At 36.7% G+C, this 25,707-nt stretch overlaps 1 protein-coding gene across 3 annotated transcripts; it reads right to left on the bottom strand.

Annotated features, from left to right (window-relative positions):
- Positions 1-1,827: 1,827 nt before the first annotated feature.
- On the bottom strand, positions 1,828-25,106 carry LOC120635616 (zinc finger protein 226-like). Of its 3 annotated transcripts, none has more exons than XM_039906633.1 (14): positions 24,880-25,106; positions 24,523-24,688; positions 23,603-23,695; positions 20,593-20,727; positions 19,480-20,074; positions 17,583-17,764; positions 15,237-15,367; positions 11,795-11,869; positions 10,159-10,297; positions 8,645-8,745; positions 7,354-7,477; positions 6,771-6,896; positions 6,208-6,408; positions 1,828-4,244 (listed from the first exon to the last, which is right to left on the bottom strand). In XM_039906633.1, the coding sequence occupies exons 1-14, from the start codon at positions 24,966-24,968 to the stop codon at positions 4,059-4,061; spliced, it is 2,343 nt and encodes a 780-aa protein (XP_039762567.1). In that variant the 5' UTR covers positions 24,969-25,106; the 3' UTR covers positions 1,828-4,058. The 3 variants fall into 3 exon arrangements, with proteins under 3 accessions (XP_039762567.1, XP_039762569.1, XP_039762570.1); XM_039906635.1 differs by lacking the exon at positions 24,880-25,106 and adding an exon at positions 24,780-24,839; XM_039906636.1 differs by lacking the exons at positions 23,603-23,695; positions 24,523-24,688; positions 24,880-25,106 and adding an exon at positions 21,779-22,032.
- Between the last annotated feature and the right edge of the window lie 601 nt (positions 25,107-25,707).

Here is a 25,707-nt window from a genome sequence, read left to right as displayed (position 1 = left end):
AAAGCCCACATTGCTACTCAGGTCAGGGGGCTTAGGCGGGATAGGAGGCATTGCAGGATTGTTAGCGGCGTACAAGATAGGTTAAAACACTTACTGTCGACCGATGTACCGAGTTACACAACAAACCACAAAAACTTTGCAATCAAAATCGAAAATTCGCAGAAAAAATACAGACACGTGCTATCTCCTAGGAAGCCAAATGGCCACTCCGTCAACAAACATCACACCAAAGATTATAAAAGTAATTAGGTACACAGATATAAATAACATATGAAAGGAAAGAACAATGAACCAAAGACAATAAAACCATACGACAAGCAGCAATACTTTATTATTCATTGTTAGAACAAATCCTTTAATTGGCTTTGTAGTTTGTTTACTTGCTTTGCTTTACGGCTTTGGGTTATTTTAGTAATATTATAGCAGACTAATAAAACAAATAAAAGTTAGGTAACGTTTTTGGATCGTTCGCCCCAAATTAAGTGGACGGGATGGGACGGGGCCCCGTCCCCCTTGCAATTGCATTTTTTTCTGCAAGGAAATAAGTACCTACCAAGTACTTCAGAAAAAAAATATTTTGTGAAAATTTAAAATTTACACATAAGTATTCATGATCGTAACCTAACGTAGGCTACCACCTTTTGTTCTTCCCTTTTTTTCAAGCAATTCATAGAAAATTATAGTTGTTATTCTGCTTTTTAAGTTTTATTAAAATTTCGTTCACTAATTTTAGTGCATGAAAGACTAACATTCATTCATACAAACTTTCGTGCGGTCGTCTTGAACCGATTTTCAACAGACATAGAATAACACTCACAACTAACTCACCTTTCAAATAAAAAAACCCACCCAAAAGTTCGCTCAAATTAGGTAGGTACTCCGGAGGTGATTCGTTTAATGTATGGAGGGTAGAGGTTAGCCTCCATAGTTTAATGAGATAAAGGATTATGACTACCTATATTCTTCTTTTTGGTTTATTGGTTCTGCGATAGTTCTGCGCGCTGAGCGATTGAACCATAACTACCTATATGTATATGATAAATTCTGCTTTATCGTTTGGAAACAAAGTTGTTACGTAACTATTCTGTTTTCTCTCTAAAAAAAAAAAAAAAAAAATTGTTAACTGTAAAATTATGTTGAAAAAGAGCAATCTGCTGAGTTTCTTGCCGGCTCTTCTCGGTGGAATCTGCCTTTCGAACCAGTGATGGAGTCACTTCAATAGTCATATTAGATCTATTTGAAATAATTAAATTTCGATTTTTCTTTTTTTAATGCTGTGTTCCCGTTTGAAGGGTGTGGTTGCCGGTTAAGGCACACGAGGTTTATTACCTACGCCTCAGGTTGCTGGAAACAGGGCGGCCTATGAGTCTTTTATTTAATATTTACATATTACATATAACTAGTAAAAGAGGACAAAGGTAGTCATTGAAAAATAAAATTGTGGCTTCTATTTCTTAATAATTATTATTATATTTGTATCTTGATAAATTCTTCTTACTATTGCTCACTTGTAATAAGATTTGTACACATTTTAAGTTTAAGTATTTGTAAAGATTTGCGAGAGAGCTTGTCCAGGTAAATAGTACTGCCATACTTATTTCTGCCGCTAAGCAGTATTGTTGCAATGCTGTGATCCAGTCTGAAAATGCTGGTTGCCTGTGTTAGAACAGTCAAGTGACGCTTAGCACCTATGCTTGAGGTTGATGGACCTGTGGTTGATGGTTGTGTTCCTGCCCGGCAGGCAACACAAGTATTTCTCTGTTTAAGTTGATAGTTTCCACTTACAATCAGTTCTGTCAGTTCAGACTGTCAGGTCGACCAACTGCTTGGTCGACCTGACAGTCTGTCAATTAGTACTAAAAAAAAAATGTATTGCAGATTTTTCATCTCCATTAGACTTGTTATACTAATTTGTGCCTCACTGGATATCTATAGTCTTATCACCATCATCACATCAGCATCAACATCAGCCCACGGAGCATGGGTGTCCTCCCACAAAGAGGGTGAGGCCGTAGTCCACTACGCTGGCCTAGTGCAGATTTGTGGCGCTCGAAGGTTTGTGGACTCAGCAGAACAGTATGTTAGAACTCTTAGGAACACAGGTTTTCTCACAATCATTTCCTTCACTGTTGAAGAAAATGATATTTTTATTACTTAAATAGCCTTATATTGCACTTAAAATAGGTCTCACAACTCTAAATTGCACTTGTTTTACAAGTCTATATCCACTTGCCTCTGATTGCATTAGTCTCGTAGCTCAATATCATACTTTTCTCACTGAGGCCTCACATCTTTGTATCTCAATTAAGTGTATAGGTTCTGGCCGACCAAGTACGGAGACAAGCCCAGAGAGAGAAGAAGAAGAGAAGTTTGTATTGCAGTTATCTCAATGAGACATCATTAATCTTGTCTCACTAAATCTATATCGTACTTCTTAAACTCAATCTAATCTTATGAGTCCTGCTAGTTCTGTGTTTAGCGCAGTACATCTTGGATTTGAAGTTATGGCGATGCTTCAGACCCACTGCACTGACAGATGCACTGTCAAACACAGAATCGCAAAGCCCTCTGCTACTTGTCTCACTGAGCCTCACAAGTCTTGTGAGTTGCTGGTGAACATAATATGTCTCCTGGGGCTGTGGTGTCGCTTTGGCTAGTGCACCTTCATATGCACGTGAGCCTTTTGCAGAGCCCTCTGCCGGTCAGTGTTGAAGCTGTATCATTTGTTCACTGAATCTATATTGTACTTGTCTCACAGCGCTCTGCGGGTTAGTGTTGAACCTATGTCACAATAGTTCACTGATTTTTGATGCACTTGTTTCACCAAGTCCATATAAAACTTCCTGACTGAGCCTATATTGCACTATTCTCACGAGTCTTGAGAGTCGCTGATGTACATAGCGTGTCTCTTACGGTGCGTTTTAGGCCAGGGGCCGCGGCGTCGCTTCGGCCAGGGCACCTTCATATGCACGTGGGCCACACACAGAGCCCTCTGCGGGTTAGTGTTGAAGCTGTATCATTTGTTCACTGAATTTATATTGTACTTGTCTCCAAGCCCTCTGCGGGTTAGTGTTGAACCTATGTCACAATAGTTCACTGATTTTTGATGCACTTGTATCACCAAGTCCATATAAAACTTCCTGACTGAGCCTATATTGCACTATTCTCACAAGTCTTGAGAGTCGCTGATGTACATAGCGTGTCTCTTACGGTGCTGTTTAGGCCGGGGACCGCAGTGTGGCTTCGGCCAGGGCACCTTCATATGCACGTGGGCCACACGCAGAGCCCTCTGCGGGTCAGTGTTGAAGCTGTATCATTTGTTCACTGAATTTATATTGTACTTGTCTCCAAGCCCTCTGCGGGTTAGTGTTGAACCTATGTCACAATAGTTCACTGATTTTTGATGCACTTGTATCACCAAGTCCATATAAAACTTCCTGACTGAGCCTATATTGCACTATTCTCACAAGTCTTGAGAGTCGCTGATGTACATAGCGTGTCTCTTACGGTGCTGTTTAGGCCGGGGACCGCAGTGTGGCTTCGGCCAGGGCACCTTCATATGCACGTGGGCCACACACAGAGCCCTCTGCGGGTTAGTGTTGAAGCTGTATCATTTGTTCACTGAATTTATATTGTACTTGTCTCCAAGCCCTCTGCGGGTTAGTGTTGAACCTATGTCACAATAGTTCACTGATTTTTGATGCACTTGTATCACCAAGTCCATATAAAACTTCCTGACTGAGCCTATATTGCACTATTCTCACAAGTCTTGAGAGTCGCTGATGTACATAGCGTGTCTCTTACGGTGCTGTTTAGGCCGGGGACCGCAGTGTGGCTTCGGCCAGGGCACCTTCATATGCACGTGGGCCACACGCAGAGCCCTCTGCGGGTCAGTGTTGAAGCTGTATCATTTGTTCACTGAATGTATATTGTACTTGTCACCCAGCCCTCTGCGGGTTAGTGTTGAACCTATGTCACAATAGTTCACTAATTCTAGATGCACTTATCGCACTGAGTAAATATAACACTTGTCTCACTGAGCCTATATCGCACTATTCTCACGAGTCTTGAGAGTCGCTGGTGTACATAGCGTGTCTCGCGCGGTGCGTCTTGGGCCGGGGGCCGCGGTGTCGCTTCGGCCAGGGCACCTTCATGTGCACGTGGGCCACGTGCAGGGCCCTCTGGGGGTCAGTGTTGAAGCTCTTGTCACATATCTCGCACTTGAATTTGATGCCTTTGTGTAGCTGTAATGAAAACAAAATATTTACAAATAGATTTAAGTTACCGTTGCCAAAAAAACAGTTATGAATTTCAAAGAGGCAACTGTACCATAATCTGCACCGATTTGACAGGCGATTGGTACAGTTTGCAGCGAACCACGGCCTTGGACTCAGAAAGCAGTTCTGAGTCCAACGCAATGGGTTCCTTTCCTTCTTTTCCCACTACTGAAATATTTATTGTGATGAGTATGAAAGTTCTTCAGTGTCTGGGTGTTTATCTGTATAAGTATTTGTGTATTATACACTCAGACACTGAAAAATATTCATGTTCCAAACGCGTCCCGGTCTAAGAAGAAGCCCACAACAAACTTAGCCGGGAGTTTTTTTTTTTTTTGTTATCACCATCTCACAATGTCATTTTAAATTATTAGAAGAGCAACCTGGTTAGAGCAATAATTTACACCCAAGCTTTTTTATCGTTTACGTAGTCCTTTATACTATAATAGGACTTTTCTATAAGCTTACGTTTAATACAAACTTTGAACTTTTTAAGAGACATCTCCAAGATGTCAATTGGTAGTTTGGTCCACAACACTATCCACATAATATTGTAAAGAGTAGTATGGCGTAACACTTAATATGACAGATAATCTTAACTGTAGGTACCTGCCAAATAGATCGTACATAAACTACTTATGTAGCCGTGTATTGTTAGTGCCAAAATACGCCAATTCCCCGATTTATGAGCACTTTCATTACAGCTGTAACAGAACTAATTTTTAGCCAGTTAGGACCAAAATCATCATCAAAAGTCTGGTAAAGTCGCAATGCTATGCCGGCGAACTGGCGCTGTGGGCAAGAACCTGCGGTCCTGCTTTCTGAGTCCAAGGTTGTGGGTTCGATTCCCACAACTGGAATATGTTGGTGTGATGAACATTAATGTTTTTTGGGTATTTGTCTGGATATTATATGTATTCATTTACATTATTAATAAAAATATTTATCAGTCATCTTAGTACCCATAGCCCAAGTTACGCTTACTTTGGGACTCGTTGACGATGTGTTATTGTTTAGTTTTTTCATAAATAAATATACTACATATTTCTGACCGAGTTCGAATGCCAGCACGACCCTCTAACTTTTCTAAGTTATGTGCTTTTTAAGAAATTTAAATATCACGAACTTCAACGGAAACATCGTGAGTAAACCTGCATGCCTGAGAGTTCTCCCTAATGCTCTTAAAGACGTGTGGAGTCCACCAATCCGCACTTGTCAGCGTTACGGCCTAAACCAATGCCAATCAAACGTACGTGCCTAATCAAAAATTAGTTGTCATAGCAAGTTAAAACTATTTTATTTATTCAAACAACTTTATTGCATAATAAAAGAAACACATTAACATAAATTATACATAAAAGGCGGACTTATCACTAAAAGTGATCTCTTCCAGGCTACCTTAACTATTGGAATAAGGCAATGAGAGACGGGAAATCGCAATTCTATATAAAAAAAATATATATAATATACATAAATAATTAAATAAAATAATAAATGTAATAATATCTTAATATATATAAATCTCCTGTCACGATGTTTGTCCGCGATGGACTCCTAAACTACTTAACCGATTTTAAATTAAATTGGCACACCGTGAGCAGTCTGGTCCAACTTAAGAGATAGGATAGCTTAGATCTTTAATTATAGTCGCAATTTTATTTTATTGTAAATTATTTGTCTATAATTAATTGACAGTCACATGTTACATATATATATATACTACTATAGTCATTTAAGGCTTAGCGATACTGAATACTTTAAAAACAAAATCAAACGCAGACGAAGTCGCGGGCAACAGCTAGTAATATATATAAATATAATATATATGCATTTACATATAATATTAACCTGTTTATAGTGACAAATAGTGCCTCCTTACACGAACTTTAAAAACTACTTTGTATAAGAAAAAAAAAAAAATTACACTCACAAACATATGTCTCCACCTATTCTGCTGATTGGAGAAGTTCTTCCCGCACACAGTACACTCGAATCTGGGCCGGGACTCGTCGTGTATCACCACGTGGTTCATCAGGTTGGCCTTGAACGCGAACCTCTTGTCGCAGATGTCGCATTTGAACTGCTTCTGCTCCGCGTGGATCGGCATGTGATAACGAAGGTGTGCCATGCACTGCAGACAAAAAAAAAGTATTATCAGAAGTGGGATCGTGAAAATGAAAAACCTTGTTATATTGCGGACAAAAATGGAAGTCCTTTTTTTCTATACACTAATACTGATAAATTTATTGCCACGCAAAGATGATTTTACCAGAACAGGTTTTTTTCCCATCAGGTTTTACAAGATGTTGAACGTCATCAGTACACATCAGACTTGGGTATATAAATGCCAAGATTACATTAAAAAACTACATTGTTGTGCAATGAGATAATCAGTACAGAATTAGGCATATCTCTACGTGTTAAGTTCTGTCATAGTTGATATTTGATTGATTCGATACCAGAAGTGTTATATGATATATATTGTTGTCTCACCGTGAATATCTTTCCGCACTGCTCGCACATAATCCTCGCTTTGGGGAATTTAGTACGGTTTTTGTCCGGATGGTATTTCTTGAAGTGCATCGCGTAACTCCTGGAACCTTTGAGTTTGATACCGCACTGAAAAAAATATGAATTTTTTAAAAATATACTTCCGGACTCCGGTGCGGTCCGGTGTCAATTATGGTGTTTAAAATTAATTTGGGTTGGACTATAGCGATCAAATTTCTTTTCTTCTTCTCTTCTCATTCGCGATGAATCTCTTCTCTTATATAGTTTTGTGTAGTATGGGCGTACGGTTTTTGTTACGTGTTGATAAATGTTTAATCAATGCAAATTTCGACTTCTCGCCAAACTCTTAAGAGAAGCTATTTCACGTTGACACGGCTCGTTAAATGGGGCCAGCAGCGTCTCCAATCTTTTATATTTAGTAGTTGATTGTCTAGGTTTGTTTTAATAGTGTAAGTACCTGTGATAAGGTCTAGATGAATAAAACATTTTATTAAATTTTTACCGTGCTTTTAGAGTAACAATCAACTTGTAGTGGAATAAAAAAAAAAAGGAAAAAAATACTGACCTGCTCACAATCCATCGGGCCTATTGTCTTGGGAGCGGAAACGGCCTCCCGTTTTCCAGGCTTTGTAGGTCTGGGCTGGTTGCGACGGCAGATCTTCCTTACAGGGTAGTTCAGTTTAAACGTGCTAAAATAAAAAAAAAAAACAATATTTATTAAATATTAGATAGAAGCAGGCGTTACCTTGCGGAAATCCAATTGTTACAATTATTCATTGTAAAGTCAACATCTCCTGAGGATGCTCCGGTTTCGGAGCGAAACGTGTGTAGAGGGTATATTGCCGAGGATCTGTTTGGTGTGGAGTATAAGGATTGAAGAAATTATAAATTACACCACAGACTCTCCTGCTTTTCGCGGAGTATAGCAAATTAAGCTTAATTTTGATATACAATATTTATTATATACAACGTGTAAATGTAAAGCGAAATAATATTTCACAGGCTTTAGAGATACATAATATACTGTCTCTGAGAGTTATCCGTGGAGCCGAAACGCTAATAGTTTTTTAGTATACAGTTTTTATCTGAAAGAAATCAGTTACAGCTCTAATATCACATGCAAAATTGAAATTACGTGACTCCTGTTACTTTATTAAGTACGCGTCGCGTAGCGTAGGTACTATGCGCGTGCCGGTCTTTTATCTTCAATAGGGTTGGCATAAGTGAACAATTGCGAGAGTGTTTTTGAATTCGTTTTTTAGAAAAATAAATATTTCAGGGCGATGTCTTATGAAATATACTTATGCATCCTTCAACATTATTTCGTAATTCGGTTAAACGTTGTTTAATAAACTAGCGCATTACGGATTAATCAGAGAAAAAAACCGGCCAAGTGCGAGTCGGACTCGCACACAAAGGGTTCCGTAAAATATCTAAAAAAAAATAATCTTTTCTATATTTTTTTTTTTTTTACCAGCAACATAAATACATCATCTGACAGCCGCGTTAATTTTCAGTACACTTTCGAAGATGTGTTCCTTGATTGCGTTGCAAAGTGTTGCTCTGTTCAAAAAAATGTACAAATTGAAAATATCAAAAAAAAACCCCGACTTGCAATATCGTGTACATTATTCAACTAGTCATGCGAATAATATAATTCGCCATTTTTTGGTGGCGGCCGAATTGGATTGAAATTTGTCTTAGTGTATAGTATTCTGCTAGTCAAGCCTTTTCATTTGATACCCATATTGAGGGAGTTGGGTTAGACACACACACACACACACACACGTCAATGTAATAAAACCCAGCCGTTTTTGCGTTGGAGATTAAAAGAAACCATGAGAAAAGTATCTTACTCGGCGGTGGCGTGTTTGGGCGACACCTTCATATGCTGATGATACGCCGTCTCTGAAGCGAAGCGGATGTTGCACTCCTCGCAGGAAGGGCCATCTTGGTTCTGGAATATATATATCCCTACTAATATTATAAATGTCAATGTAAGTTTGTTTGTTACGCTTTCACGCAAAAACTACTACACCGATCCTCATGAAACTTTGTACACATATTCTTGGAAGTGTTAGAAGTAATATAGGATACTTTTTATCCCGACATTAAGTTCGATTCCTTTGGAAGAGGGGATGAGAGTTTGACGATTTTACACCATAACTCCGACAAATTGTAACCGATTGAAATAATTATTTTTGTACTATAGAGGTTGTAATATGTGTTTAATTTTGCCCAAACTTTGTGTAGGTCTGATGAATGTGGTTGGAGATAGAGGACAGAACTCCTCGGCGGACAGCAACAAACCCCTCATATAAGGCTTAGCGATACTGAATACATAACTACTACTAAATTGAATGCCACATAAAAAACAAACGCAGACGAAGTCGCGGACAACAGAATCGAATCCCACCTCAAACTTTCCAAAGTTTAAAATATCACTTGCTTCAACGATGAAGGAAAACATCGTGAGGTAACCTGCATACCTGAGAGTTCTCCATAATGTTCTCAGATGTGTGTGGAGTCCACCAATCCGGGCCTTAACCCCTTCTCATTGTGGGAGGAGACCCGTATCCTGTAGCAGTGGCGTGCACTACATACATGCACAAAAGCATCTGCCTACCCTAAAATTTTTGTATAACTCATAAATGAGAAGGATCTTTCCATTTAATGGCATCTGCCTTCTTTATGCATACCCTGATCAAAACGGGCCGGTGATGGGTTTATATTATGATTCTACAACAGTTGCATAAATAACTACAATTTGACGGCCGACTGGCGCAGTGGGCAGCGACCCCGCTTTCTGAGTCTAAGGCCGTGGATTCGATTGCCACAACTCGAAAATGTTTGTGTGATGAACAAAAATGTTTTTCAGTGTCTGAGTGTTTATATGTATATTATAAGTATTAATGTATATTATTCATAAAAATATTCGTCAGTCATTTAAGTACCCATATCACAAGCTACGTTTACTTTGCGGCTAGATTTCTTAATAGCGGGCAAACGAGCAAGTGGGTCACCTGATGAGGAGCCACCGATGCGTTGCCGGCTTTTAAGGAATTTGTTTAGATGGCGCGAAAAAAAATAAAAAAAATTTACTATGACAATACACACAGGTGTATTGTATAGGATATTTTTTTATTTTTTTTTACCCGGCTAAGTTAGTTGTGGGCTTCTTCTTAGACCAGAACGCGTTTGGAACCCTCGTAGCTTTAGTTTTAAGTTTACGAACGTGGTTATCGCCATCATCTCACTACCGTGTAATTCTTATGTACGCATCAAAAGTGCCACCTGTGGGCCTACTTGAATAAAGATATTTTTGACTTTGACTTTAATTTACTAATAGGAGTATTTGATACAAACCGACCTGTACGTTGTCGAAGCGATGCTTCATGTTCATATGCATACGAAGTCCCCTCTCGCCGATGAATGAGAAACCGCATAGCGTGCACACGAAGTCCGAAGGGTGCTTTATACGCACGTGCGACATGTACGACGTGCTTTTACTGTAAAAGATAGTTTTTTTTAGTTTCGACATAAAAAATAAAAAGTGTGTGTCAGCTCCGACGCACGGCTGGAGTTTACTCCTTAACACATTTTCGAAACATACACAAAAAGATTATTTAACTAAATAAAGATTAATACCATATGAAAGGGTAAATTAAAAGTGTAACTTCTGAAAAGTAGCCTACGAGAGATTGAGGTGGATGTAGAGTAACAGAACTATTAGGATAAATGTAAGGTTTATTATTTAGTTTCCACGGTAAGTGGAACAGGTAAAAAAAAATATTATGTTTTCTATCTCACTCTATACATTTATGTGTTTGTTTCTTTATCTAGATATTATTAGGTTTCCTTGGTAACTTAAATAGGAAAAATAAGTTAATTAAACGAAAGCGACGTTGCATATTTGCGCATCACGGTTGCCGGGCATGCAACGTCGCAAAGCGAAAACGTAACGAGGTCATTTATTAGTGGATTTTACTTACTCACATTTTTCTCATACATTTGACGTTTTTTTTTTTTTTATAGTTCGCAAAATTATGAAAATTAAGCTTAATTTGCTATACTCCACGAAAGGGCGTTCATAAATTACGTGAGATTTTTGTAGGGCGGGGTGGGGGTCGAGTCAAATGTCATCTAAACTTACGTTGGACAGTTGGAGTCTCGTCAATTATCACGAATTTTTTTTTCGATCAATCAATCAATTTTTTATATTGCTTGAATATGGTACATGCAACATGTTTACATAGGTGTTAATTAAATTTTATAAGTGACACATATCCCGCCAAGATTGGCGTGCAAAAATTATTCGTTAATGTTTACTACATCAAATAACAACAAAAATTATGATTGAAACAAAAAAAATGTACTATTTTGGTCAATTCAATTTAGATTGTAAATGCTTAAGATTTAATTTTAAATGCAATCGTAATACGATTAAGATCATTCACTAATTCGTTCGAAAGAAAATAATTTCATTCATACTTCGACGTTATACATCTACTGACTGTCAAACCGCCATATATGATTTATACCACTTGTTTTTTTTTTTTACAATAACAAACCAACGCGTTTACGTAAGAAACCCACATTTTCGTCAGAAAATTTATTAATAATTTATTTAATACAAAAGTAATAAATAAATAAGTAGGTATATTTAGATATTTTCAATAAAATTTGCTATTAAAAATATATTTTTTAAAACTGTTGAATTTTTATTCACTTTGCTATTCACAATTGATCCGTTTGAAAATATTGGAAATAAATAATCCTAATTGATTAGGATATTTGCCACTATCTGGCGTATAAGTCAAGAAGCGTGGAGTGTATGACATATAATTACGACCAACCCAAATTATAATTTTTAAATAGCGGAAACTACACAGACGTCTGACGTAAGCGTTACTTCCGTCAGAAAAAAAAATCTGAGATACTCCGCAGTCGCGCCTAAAGAAGTTTTACTTCAAAAATAATAATGATAAAACCTATCGTATACTTACATGAATTCCTCTTCGCAGTGAGGACATTTGTACTTCTTGCCGTCGTGCCATCGTTCGTGGGCTTTTGCAGAATTTCTGAAATAAATAACAGATTAAAATATTTCATATTATCTGTTGCCTGCTACAAAACCCGTAAAAAAAAATACACACAAAAATATTTTATTTCAGACTGACGATATATATGACCGTAGTGAAATTAAAATACATACAATAATATACATAAATACTTAGAATAAACATATAAACACCCAGACACCGATAAACATTTATGTTCATCACACAAACATTTTTCAGTGGTGGGAATCGAACCCACGGCCTTGGGCTCAGAAAGCAGGGTCGCTGCAAACTGCGCCAATCGGCCGTCAAATTGTAAGGGGATGGTGATAACTTCGTTCGCCAACTTTAACCCAACTTTAACATCTCACAGTTTATTTATATTAAGCTATGAAGCTAGAGCAATTCACACCCAAGCTTTTTTATCGTTTAAGTAATCCTTAATATTATAATAGGATTTTTCTGTAAGCTTATGTTTTATATAAACTTTGAACTTATTGAGAGACATCTCAAAGATTTCATTTGGTAATTTGTTATAAAATAATATACAATTGCCCTTGAATGAATTTGCAATTTTGTGTGGCCTAGTAAACTTGCAAAACGAGTTTATTTTTGCTTCTAATATTTTTATTGTTACAGTCCATTTAATCAAACAGAGTATACTCTGAGATGGATACGAGGTCATAACGAAAACATGGGAAAAAAAATTACATTTTAAAATTATTTTTTCTATCTTGTAAGAGATGAAAGCGGAGCCCGATGCTTCCAAGCAGCCTTGTCATTAAAAAATTCATCAATTGTATACTAAGTTCGCTGTAATTAATGTGTTTTAACACATTCTTTAAACTTATGCATTGGTAGCTCCAAAATTACCTTAGGAATTATATTAAAAAAGCGTATAGTCAATCCCACAAATGACTTCTGCACCTTTCGCAGACGATATGCAGATGTCAATAATTTATGACCATTTCTTGTAAGTCGACTGTTTATATCCACTTTTTGTTTATAAAGACTAATATGTAGTCTTATGAATACTATCCCTACTAATATTATAAATGTGAATATAAGTTTGTTTGTTCCGCTTTCACGCAAAAACTACTTTACCGATCATCATGAAACTTTGTACACATATTCTTGGAAGTGTTAGAAGTAATATAGGATACTTTTTATCCCGACATTAAGCTCGGTTCCTTTGGGAGAGGGGATGAAAGTGTTTGACGATTTTACACCATAACTCCGACAAATTATAACCGATTTAAATAATTATTTTTGTACTATAGAGGTTATATGGGTTTAATTTTGCCCAAACTGTGGTTGGAGATAGAGGACAGAACTCCTCAGCGGACAGCAGCAAACTCCTCATTTAAGGCTTAGCGATACTTTACTTTTTTTTTAGAACTACAACTAAATTTAATGCCACATCAGAAAACAAAATCAAACGCAGACGAAGTCGCGGGCAACAGCTAGTATTGTTATGAATATATAGTGAGGCTACTTTCCAAACCTTAACACACGACTAACAACCAAACTGCTAAAACTAAGTGGGAACAAACTAAGGAATATATTAAGCATGTTAACAAGGCATTACCAACTAAACAAACACCTTTTCATTTTAGGCATTACCGACAGTCCTCTGTGCAGAGCATGCATGGAGGCAGATGAAACATCGACTCACGTCCTGCTCCAATTGTTAGGATTTAAATTTAAATAGCATTATAATTTCCACTTCTTTGTTATTTTTTTCATTTAATCTTATTTTTGAACGAGACGATCGGTTGTCATTCGCCGATTGGTTAACGCCGGTAGACGCATAACGGCGGGAACCAATCAAATTGCTTGGATTCTACCTGGACGCTATGAGTTTTGGCGGGAAATTGGGTTTTCTTCTTGGCGGGTTGGATCGTTCTTTTAGAGGTTTATGAAGTGAATTGCGAGGTTGTAAAACGATAAGTTCATATTGTCATAGTTTATAAAGTAAATTAATAAAGTGATATTCGTATGGTATGTTTATTTGCATCTTTTCGTGGCCTCATCGCTATCCTACTAAAGTTATAATACAATGTAGAGGAGTAGCAGAGAAACGGCGAGCATACCTTGGCTCCCTGGCATCACTCCCTGATATATTATGAAAATTAAGCTTAATTTGCTATACTCCGCGAACAGCAGCAGAATCTGTATAGTGTAATTTATAATTACTTCAATCCGTATACTCCACACCAAACAGATCCTCGGCAATGTACCCTCTACGCACGTTTCGCTCCGAAACCGGAGCATCCTCAGGAGATGTTGACTTTACAATGAGTTTCTTGCCGGCTCTTTTCGGTAGAATCTGCCTTCCGAACCGGTGGTAGAGGCTACAAATATACATACTTGACGTTTAAAAAGTGCTTATAAAGTAGGCCTACTTGAAATAAATCAATTTGAATTTGAATTTGAATGAATAATTGTTAAGAATGTTCATTGTAAAGTCAACATCTCCGGAGGATCTGTTTTGTGTGGAGTATACGGATTGAATTATAAATTACACCATACAGATTCTGCTGCTGTTCGCGGAGTATAGCAAATTAAGCTTAATTTTCATAAGATATTAAGGATTTCCGCAAAGTAACGCCTGCTTCTATCCAATATTGGATAGAAGTACTCGGCGATCTGGGCGGCCACCTAAGCTTCCGGAGCGACCCAGCGATGAGCCGTACCAGTGGCACTACGTACCGTACGTACGTACGTCGACCAAGTACGGAGACAAGTTTTTTTTTTTAATCTTTTTTTTTTGGGGACTTTTATCCTCGAAGACATACCAGCCCCATCGCAACCCACACAGTTAGATCTTTAAGATTAAACAAAATATGAAGCAAATATTACAACGAATACTTAAATACTATTGCATAATTCAAGGATGAGCCGAAACAACTAAGTCATGGAAATCCAACACGATCGCAGATGTTGGTCTACTCAGGGCACTTAACGCAATACTTATGTCGTTATAATCAATCAATCAATCAAAAATACTTTATTGCACACAAGAAAAAAATAAATAAAAGAGACAAAAACAACAAAGGTACAAGTCAATTAAATTTGTGTAACAAAGGCGGCCTTATCACTTATAGTGATTTCTTCCAGGCAACCATTATGAGGAATTGGCTCACATACGAATTGGCTCACTTATAGCGGTGCGCAAAACTCTTAAGAATATACATACATAATAACTGAGGTTGTGTCGGCTCATCACTCTGAAGTCTTCCTCGGAGTCCCAAATTGGGGCTTGGGGTAACTGTTCAGGGCGATGGCCCTTCTCGGTGGTTCGGCTCATCAGTGAAACCCTTCCACTTTTACTCCGATCACACTCCATCAACAAGTGTTGCAAGAAGAAGTTAAATTACCTACTTACCTACTTCTCGTAACAAATGGACACACGGTACAGCTGTATCGGGCAGCGTGCGTGTTGCCAAGATGTTTATTTACTCTGTACGTATTTTTCGTATGCAGGCCGCATATCGGACATGCAAATTGTCCGAATTTCTGGAAAATAACACAAAATAAATTAATAATTCCATAAACTCTAAATTTGATTTTTGAATTGGTTTATTTGGATTAGATTTAATTTAGTTTTTTTTTTTTTTTTTTAATTTTTTTTAATTTTTTTTTGACATGTATTCATTTAAATTGCATTCAACATTATGTCGTAACTGATCTTAAATTGTATGGGTAAAGCCTGAAATAAATGATTATGATTATTTTTATTTTTAACAAAAGGATAAATTTTTTTAAAAATCAAATTATTAAGCACTATTCCACATAATCTTTAGGGAAATAATAAATATATTATTATTTAAGTGTTTGTTTTTTGTTTCAACTTTAATTTTATCTTTACTTTCTGTTTAATTTAATTCCAAGTTGTGTACACATACTTTGGGTTGTAGCTTAGAACAAAACTTGTTATTACTTATATTTAGATCTACTTTTAGTTATTACCTGTTTTGTGTACCTAATAACAATAAACAATAAACAATTATTATTATTATAAACGAAGGAAGATATTGTTTTGAAGCTGACGTCACTTTCCAGGCATACATGATCGATTTTTTATATACAACGTGTGACAAAATCACACAATAGTATGGAACGATGCATAAGTATATTTCATAAGGAATCGCTCTGTTAAATACAAAAGAATTCTTAACATTCCAAGTGCAAACTTTTGGCAACCCTATTGAAAGTAAAAGACCGACACGCGCATAGTACCTACGCTACGCGACACATCACATGATTTTAATTTTGCATGTGATGTTAGGGCTGTATCTAATTTCTTTCAGTAAAAACTATGGCAGTGGTTTAGTCACAAACAATTAGCTTTACGTTTTCACAGATAAGTCTCAGAGATCCGTACATATATCAGTTTTCATTTACACGTTGTAAAGTTTATCTATATTTCCTGGACGAAAAGATTCTATCTTATCTGAATGTAGATATTTATAAAAATGTTTGCTTTAGACTATATATACAGTCCTATTTTCTGGGTCATCTTTAGTAATTGGAAAACCTTTGCCTATATATTTTTTTGTGTCTTCTCGTGTATTTTTTGTCTCTTTGATATGTTTTTGTGTTGCGTGTACTTTATATTATGTTTTTTTTTTCAAATAATAGATTTATTATTGTTATTCTAAACAGAGTCACACTTCGCAACATGCTTGGGTATAAATGATTGCTCTAACCAGGTTACTTCTAAAGAGCAGGGCGCGATTGGAACCCTTGTAGCTTTAGTTTTAAGTTACATGTAATGTACGCATCGAAAGTGCCATCTATGTGCCTATTTGAATAAAGATATTTTTGACTTTGACTTTGACTTTCATCCTTCTTTAAACACCAACATTTATTCTTAGCTCCCTATATATATAACAAGATCAATAAAAAAATAAATATCTATCCTATGACTAAAAACGAAAATTACTACATGGCTACTGTAAATGAGCTATGATCAAACGGAAGAGTACGTATCTATAATAGAAACACACCCAACACACACACACACACACACACACACACACACGCATACACACACCCACACACACATTCACACACCCACACACACATACACACAAAACCTAGTGGAACATTTGTATAATTACTGTACTATAACTCGGATGTGGGCGGTGGTACATGCAGCACAGTTTTTACTATTGCAGTGCCACCCTTGCTAGTATTTTAAGTGCCATTGTAACTGTTCCAAATAAAGTTTGACGGCCGACTGGCGCAGTGTGCAACAACCCTGCTTTCTGAGTCCAAGTCCGTGGGTTCGATTCACACAACTGGAAAATGTTTGTGTAATGAACGTAAGTGTTTTTCAGTTTCTGGGTGTTTATATGTATATTATAAGTATTTATGAATGTTATTCATAAAAATATTCATCAGTCATCTTAGTGCCCATAGCACAAGCTACGCTTACTTTGGGGCTAGATGGAGGTGTGTGTGTTGTCGTAGTATATTTATTTATTTAAAGATTTTATCATTTTATTATATTCAGCCGACTATTTTGATTATGTTTATTTTAATGTTTTTTTTAGTTATAACATGAATGAATTTGTTTAAATTAAGATTTGCATGTCATATATTATGACTAAACATGTATACCTACAATGTTTTATGCAAATAAAAGAATTTGAATTTGAATTTGGACCAATCAGAGAAGCTTCAGCACTTTTATCTGTATGCGTATTAATTACAATGAAATATTCACGTTAGTATGTTTGTCCATGTGTCTGTTGTAGGCGTTGATATCACAGAAACCCTTGTAACAAATAGTACACTTGTAAGGCGAATTTTTGAAGTTGGATGTGTCCTTCCTTTTCTGTATTTCCGCCAGTTGCTCCTCGTGAGTTAATTCCGTAACTTTGAACAGCTTTAGTTCTTCTTTGAAACCTGAAATGAAATATTCAAAATTCGTTTATTTCAAGTAGGCCTAATATAAGCACTTTTTTAAACGTCAACGTCGACTCTACCACCGGTTCGGATGGCAGATTCCACCGAGAAAAAGCCGGTAAGAAACTCAGCAGTTGCTCTTTTCACACATAATTTTACATTTTAACAATCATTGTTCTATCTTGTGGGAGATGTGATATCTATAGATAGATTGTGGTGGCAACCTTGTCATTAAGAAAATCATCAATAGTATAGGAACCTCGATGTTTTAAATGTGTTTTTACACATTCTTTAAACTTTAGTTAAGTTTAAAGAATGTTTAAAAACATATATAAAAACATATTACCTTCTGTATTATGTTGTAATACTCAGCCCCGCAAATGTTTTCTGTACTTTCCTACGACAATATGCTGATATCACTAATTTATGACCGTTTCTAGTAACTCGATTGTTTATATCCACTTTAATAAAATAAATATTTAATAAAATAAAATAAATAATAAATAAATATACTACGACAATACACACATCGCCCCATCTAGCCCCAAAGTAAGCGTAGCTTTTGTTATGGGTACTAAGATGACTGATGAATAGACACTGAAAAACATTTATGTTCATCACACAAACATTTTCCAGTTGTAAGAATCGAACCCACGGCCCTAGGACTCAGAAAGCAGGGTCGCTGCCCACTGCGCCAGTCGGCCGACAATATAGCCCCAAGGTAAGCATACATTGAATAGTGTTTTTAGCCCCCGACGCTAAAACGAAGGGGTGATATGAGTTTGTCGTGTCTGTCTGTGACAGATTTTGATTTTTTTTTTTTGTTGATAGGTGAATTAGTCGGGAGTGTTTCTAGCTATGTATTAAAATCGGTACAAGATGGCCGCATACATTTTTTATTCAAATTCAAAAGTCAAAATGTGGCATTACATTTTTGTTTTACAACTCCCTCAATATTGGTATCAAGTAAAATAAAAATGTGATCATCAACATCATCCTCCCACAATGAGAAGGGGTGAAGGCCGTAGTCCACCATGCTGGCTCAGTGCGGATTGGTGGACTCCAAGCACCTTTGAGAACATTATGGACAACTCCCAGGTATGCAGGTTTCCTCACGATGTCTTCCTTCACAATTGAAGCAAGTGATGTATTATTTGCCACTTAAGTTAAAAAAGTTAAAGGTACATGTTGGGATTTGAACTCGGCCCCCCGAAAGTGAAGTTGAAGTCCTACCAACTGGGCTATCACCGCTTCAAACGCAATTAAACCAGCAAAACAATCATACCATTCCATTTAAATCAAAATCAACTGATCAGTTTTAAAAATTCTTTATCCTTTTTTAAGAGTCCCTTAACCTCCATAAAGAGTCCAACTTATGTGAATTTGTGGCTTCCGATACACAATGTCACATCGTAACTGAATAGGTTTTAATATAATACCTACCATACCTCTAACAGGTTAGCCCGCAAACATCTTAGAAGCATCATTACCAGGTAAGATTGCAGTATAGGGCTAACTTGTATGAGCTATAAAAAAAAAATTAAGTGGATATATTTCATCAATGACATGGATGTATTGTGATATACCTTTGTCTTTTCGCTATGGAAAAGAATAAAGAAAACCCATAAACATATCTTTATGGTCACTATCTTTGAAGCTGTTGTACACAAAATTTTTATTTACAGACAACCTCAAATCAGACATTAAATAATTACCTGGTTTTCTTCCCGGACGTCCTCTTATCTCAGACTTTACACGCTTCTTTCCATCTTTCTTAATTGTAACATTTTTTGCATCAACTTCTTTACTGACTTTATTTTTTTTAACAACTTTTCCATTCTTTGTTTTTTTAATAATACTAGATAGTATAACGTCATCATCATCATTAAAATCTATATCATCATTATCATCATAATCACCAGCATTATCATCGTTCGGGAATTCAACATCCGTAAATACGTCATTGTTGATAAAATCCTCTATGTTGTCTCTGTCTATTTTAATGACTTCCACATTTTTGTGATTATCTGTGTCTGTCAGACGCTCGACTACAATGTCTATGCCGTCGTTATTAAAGTCTACGTCGCTGTCGAAACCGTTCGAACTTTCCTCTTTCGCTTCATTTTCGATTTTGACTTCAGTCTTGTCTATGGTTACCTCTACATTTTCTATTCCTAGAATTTCTTCATTTTTTTCCTCGTCATGAATGAAATGAAAGTCGCAATGGTCGGGTTCAAATGTTTTCTTGGTAATATTAGATGTTAATTTATTATCCACTCTATTGATTGTTTTTATATTTTGTGTAGTTAACTGAAAAGTGAAATATAAGTTTTATAACACAAACACATTATGTGTTAAAGACAATTTCCAAGATTCTTCTGAAATAAATGTTTTTGCTTAAGGCAGTATGATGTTAAATTGATATTTTATTTAAGGAAAAATTTGAAACAATATCAAATAATACAACTTTAAGAGATGCTCGTAATAATAGGTATGTACAAAGGGGGCGTTCATAAAATACGTGAGATTTTTAAGGGGGGAGTAGAGGGTCTCTTACGTTGGAGAGAGGGGGGGGGGGCAAATATCACGCAATTTTTTGTCTGATTGAAACAAAAAAATTTACTATTTTAGTCAATTGGTCTTTTTACAATAACAATCCAACCCGTTAAAGACCCCCCCACATTTTGTAAAATCTCACGTGAGATAGGGGCATGGGGGAGAGGGTTGAATAAAATCTCACGACATCTGGCAGGAGACAAAAAATTTTGGCAGAAAATGAAAAAAAAAGACCTCACGTAATTTATGAACGCCGCCAAAGTTTCTCTTACCGAATCATTGCCATCAAGGAATTGTAACAGTAAGTGATGTGCCCGCAAACTCTTGTTTCTGAACTGATTACAGTTAGCCAATCTCTTTGAACATTCCATACAGATCATTGGTGAAAACCTCAACATGTTGTGAAACTAAAATAATATAGTATTTTGAATTACAACTAAATTGTTATTATGTGTTTTCTTAAAAATACACAGCTTCGCTATGAAGATCATTTTGTGTAGTGTGTACTAACCCTTTATACTTACATGTGTACTCACCCTTTTCCTGCTAGGTTGGTACTCTTTACCTGTCTGTCACCTGCGAGAGCACCAACCTTATATTGGGTATGTTGGCAAGCCCTCTTTACTGTCATAGTGACTTCACCAGGAAGACATTCCTGCGACGCTGTGTATTTTTCTTTCAACACATAATAACAATTTATTGTAATTCAAAATACTATATTATGTGTTTTCTTAAAAATACACAGCGTCGCTATGAAGACATGTTTGGTTTCTGCTGGTGACAAACACAAAACGCTATGTGATTTAAAAATTAAATATGTATTAATTAACAACAAAATTATTCAGTATCCTAATCTCACTTGTTTCCACAGTTATTACAAAACAATTTATGCAATTAACTAATTAGTCAAACACATTAATTAACTCCTTGTATCTTTATAAAACCATCAACACAACAGCATAACAAAAATTAACATGACAATTACTCTTGTTTAAAGTGATTAAATAATAATTGAGATCCTTTAGTCTTTCTTTCAATCTCTTTACAATAGAATTTTTGGAATGTTTGCTCACTCTTCCAGTTTCCCCTGGCCAGTATGTCATCCATAGGATGGTTGTCTATCCAACTTGCTGATGCAACTGCCGACCTGAATGATCCAGGAGATGCTGTTATTCCTGCCTCTCTTAAAACTGATTTTAACCAAACACCAATTACTGTCCTAGAGGCTGGACGTGCTTTACCAACTACTGTGATGAATAAATGATTTAAATCTTCTTCCTGACCTCTTCTTTTTGCCGTCAGTGCTACTAGATTTTTAACCCATTTAGCCCTAGGTTTAACCAAAAATTCCGTAGAAGAACAAGGGGTTACATCAAACTCTGTGGCCCCTGATCCCCCTAGATTTGCCTGTGCGGCATGTGGCATGCAAAATTGTAGGTAATTTGATAATTGACTCACATGATCTATAAGAAGGTCAATTCGGGGATCCGAGTTGTCACGACTTTTTCTTGCCCTCATGTTAGGAGGACGCGAACTCTCTCGTTGTGACTCGGAATCTGACTCCCCGCTGCTCTCACTAGATGATGATCCACAACTTCGTTTCTCTCCGCGAGTATCTCGTTCACCATCATCAACAGCACTTTGTGACGCTCTATAACTATTTTTACTAATCTTTATGTGAATTTCATGCACTATGAACTTTAACAATATTAGAAAACCTTTATAAAACTATCGTTTTCCGAGACGCAAAAAGTTTTCGACCGTTATCGCAGGAATTCACAAAACGCTATGACAGTAAAGAGGGCTTGTCGACATACCCAATATAAGGTTGGCGCTCTCGCAGGTGACAGACAGGTAAAGAGTACCAACCTAGCAGGAAAAGGGTGAGTACACATTTAAGTATAAAGGGTTAGTACACACCACACAAAATGATCTTCATGGCGACGCTGTGTATTTTTAAGAAAACACATAATAAACAATTTTTGTACATATTAGTAGACCTTTTTTTGACAGAGACCGTCCAGGGCAGTACTACTTGCCATGGTTATTTTTGCTGCTCAGCAACATTACAAATAAATAATAAATAAATTCGCCATCTAGCCCCAAGGTAAGCGTAGCTTGTGTTATGGGTACTAAGAAGACTGATGAATAATTTTTTATGAATAATATAAACAACCAGACACTGAAATGTTCATCACAGAAACATTTTCCAGTTTTGGGAATCGAACCAACAGCCTTTGTCTCAGAAAGCAGAGTCGCTGCCGACTGCGCCAATCGGCTGTCATTGTTTCAATGCAGTGTTCAGGTCTGGTTAACAGTGTAATTATGGGCACATGAGGCCTCTGGATACAGGGCGGTATGTTGTAGAATGTTTTCCTTGCATGCTGTGCAAAATGTTGCTCTGTGTATAGGTAATAGTTTTCCACTTAGCATCAAGCCATATCTGCTTAATCCATTACAATATAAAAAGAAAAGAAATTATAATAGCAGCAGGACAGCATACCTGAACTATGAAAATTAAGCTTAATTTGCTATCCTCAGGAGATTTGACTTTACAATGAATAAATTCATTGTGAACACACACACATTGTTATATGCTTTATAATAATAATAATAATAATAAAACTTTATTTTTTGACGGCCGAGTGGCGCAGTAGGCAGCGACCCTGCTTTCTGAGTGGCCAAGGCCGTGGGTTCGATTTCCACTACTGGAAAATATTTCTGTGATGAGCATGAATGTTTTTCAGTGCCTGGGTGTTTATCTGTATATTATAAGTATTTATGTGTATTATATTCATAAAAAAAAATTCATCAGCTATCTCAGTACCCATAACACAATCTACGCTTACTTTGGGGCTAGATGGCGATGTGTGTATTTTCATAGTATATTTATTATTTATTTATTCCATCTAAATTTACAATTTTCAATCCTTACAAACTACTTGTGTTAGTAATTGGTGATTTTGATTTTCAATAAAGTCTTAAGTTAGTGTTAGTATGTTAGTCCTTATGTTAGATGGATCCCATAGCATGAGTGAAAGCCTCCTCCATATCTTTCCACGCTTTTCTGTCTTGGGCAGCTTTCATCCACTCCGTCCCAGCGATGTGGATTATGTCATCAGCCCATCTTTTCTTAGGTCCGCCAACATTCCACATATACACTTTACAATGAATAAATTAATTGTAAAAAAATGTGTACATGGCGTACACATTTTTATGCATTAAAAGTGCCATCTATAAAGATATTTTCGACTTTGAAAAAGACCACTTAATACCACTCACCGAAAGTCCAGTCACATTGTTATAAGCTTCTGCTAAGTGATACTTGGATATTGGATACAGTTTACTTGTGGTGTCCAGGCAAGTCACGCAGACCTGCAAAACAAAAATGACTTAATAGCGGGCAACACAACAATAGAGACAACTGACAACCGCACGGTGTGGTGCTGGACTACTAGGAGGGCTGTCGCCAAATTAATTGGGTTACTGGCCGGGAGAGTGAAGGAGTGCTTCAAAATGTATAAAAAGTGGTTTCAGCCTAGTAGTTAACATTTCAGCCTTTTTTTCTAACACCAGAATCACATATATTTTTAATTTATGACATTAAATATAACTTCCTTTGTGAGGCCTATTATGTCATATGCTTCCGTGGTTTGGAGTAGCAAGACGACGCAGGTAACTACCCAAAACAAGCTAAGCAGTCTACAACGTTCAGCCTGCTTGCTCATAACAGGAGCCATGAGCACCACCCCTCGAGCTGCTTTGGATGCAAGGAGGCCTGCATGTACAGGCTCACCAGCCAGGGTGTGGTAACCTGGCTCTCTCAGGAACTGAGGCATCTTCATAACTCAGTTCTTGGGATACCTGTTTTGGGGATGTCAACGGACAAAATAACTCCAAAACTCAACTTCCTCAACCAGGACAGCCGATTGGCCCAGTGGGCAGTGACCCTGCTTTCTGAGTCCAAGGCTGTGGGTTTGATTCCCACAACTGGAAAATGTTTGTGTGATGCACATGAATGTTTTGCAGTGACTGGGTGTTTATCTGTATATTATAAGTATGTATGTATATTATTCATAAAAATATTCAACAGTCATCTTAGTACCCATTACACAAGCTACGCATACTTTGGTACTAGATGGCGAAGTGTGCATTGTCATAGTATATTTATTTATTTTAATTTTTTTTTTTACTTAAATTACCTGTGTAGCTGTTGGAACCGCATTACTTTTGAGTATACATGTCCCAGTTTGAAAATCATCGTTTCGAAAATGTTGTGAGCATATCACTGGTGCACCTGGCAAGTGGATTTCTTCCATTCCTAACGACACCAGCCAAGAGTGCCTAAGCCACTGTGTTGTAGGGAATCTGCAATATGGATAAAAGGCGATCTATTTATAAAATATAGAATGTTTTATATTTCGGTTTCTCGGCGTAAGTATATACAATACAATATCACCTGAAGCATTTCAAAATTTCACTTCTACCAGCCGTCCCGGAATGTATGTTTGCAGTAAGTCTGCCGAATGCCGATCAATAATAAAAAAAATAATACTAACCCATGAAAGGTAACATCCAAAGATTTAGAGTTAGGTTTCGAGAGAAGTTTCTCACTAGAATTCTCACAGAAAGACAGACAACACCGCATTATCGAATGTTCCTTTGAAATACAACATAACGTGAATCCCGTGTTCCAGATTTTCTCAATATTCACAGAACAGATTTACAATAATTTATAAAATCCCAAAATTATAATTTTTTGCTGCAAAGTTTAGTATTACCACAAAGTAGACCAGTAAACAATTATAATATTGGTGAGGGATCTAGGCCTTTTAGGCTTTCATGCTTGTTTTCTATGATACAACCATAGACAAAATAAATAAACTACCGTTCATATTAACGTGACGCGTGAACTAATTGGCAGCGGTTTTCAACATAACGTCCTAAAATTAAGCCATAACTTTGATTTAATGAATGTTGATGTGAAAAAGATGAAAATAAAGAAAGGTCGTGCGACCAGAGTTGCTCACTGGGGAAAGAACCTTCATAGCCTCATAGGTGATAACTATCGGCGAACGGTTGATAAATGCCTAGGAATCTCCTTAAATTTGTCGTTACTAATTAAGACATTGCCTTGTCCGTTGTTCGTTAAAATCGTGCAGCAGTCAATCATACAGGTTGGAGTGCGGAGTGAGACAAGGGGGGTTAACCTCACCTAAACTTTTCAATCTGTATGTACCTAAAGTACAACCACATTTATGGAAAAAGAATTTGCCTTAAATTTGCCTCAGAACCTGCAAGAAAGAAACATTGCAAATAGAGCGTCTGTGCAGCGATGCAAAATGTATTTGTTAACTAATGTATGTACATAAACATAAGTTATGGCG

The sequence above is a fragment of the Pararge aegeria genome, chromosome 27, assembly GCF_905163445.1.
Source record: "Pararge aegeria chromosome 27, ilParAegt1.1, whole genome shotgun sequence".
Taxonomy (NCBI): domain Eukaryota; kingdom Metazoa; phylum Arthropoda; class Insecta; order Lepidoptera; family Nymphalidae; genus Pararge; species Pararge aegeria.
This window is presented reverse-complemented; position numbering and strand designations above follow the sequence as displayed.

Excerpts from the sequence above, each read along its gene's own strand:
- LOC120635616 (XM_039906633.1), bottom strand. The coding sequence starts at position 24,968 with ATGCGGTGTTGTCTGTCTTTCTGTGAGAATTCTAGTGAGAAACTTCTC. Across the intron at positions 17,765-19,479 it reads ACGTCCGGGAAGAAAACCAG|GTTTCAAAGAAGAACTAAAG; the intron begins GTAATTATTTAA and ends ATTTCATTTCAG. Across the intron at positions 6,409-6,770 it reads AGTGCGGAAAGATATTCACG|TGCATGGCACACCTTCGTTA; the intron begins GTGAGACAACAA and ends TTTTGTCTGCAG.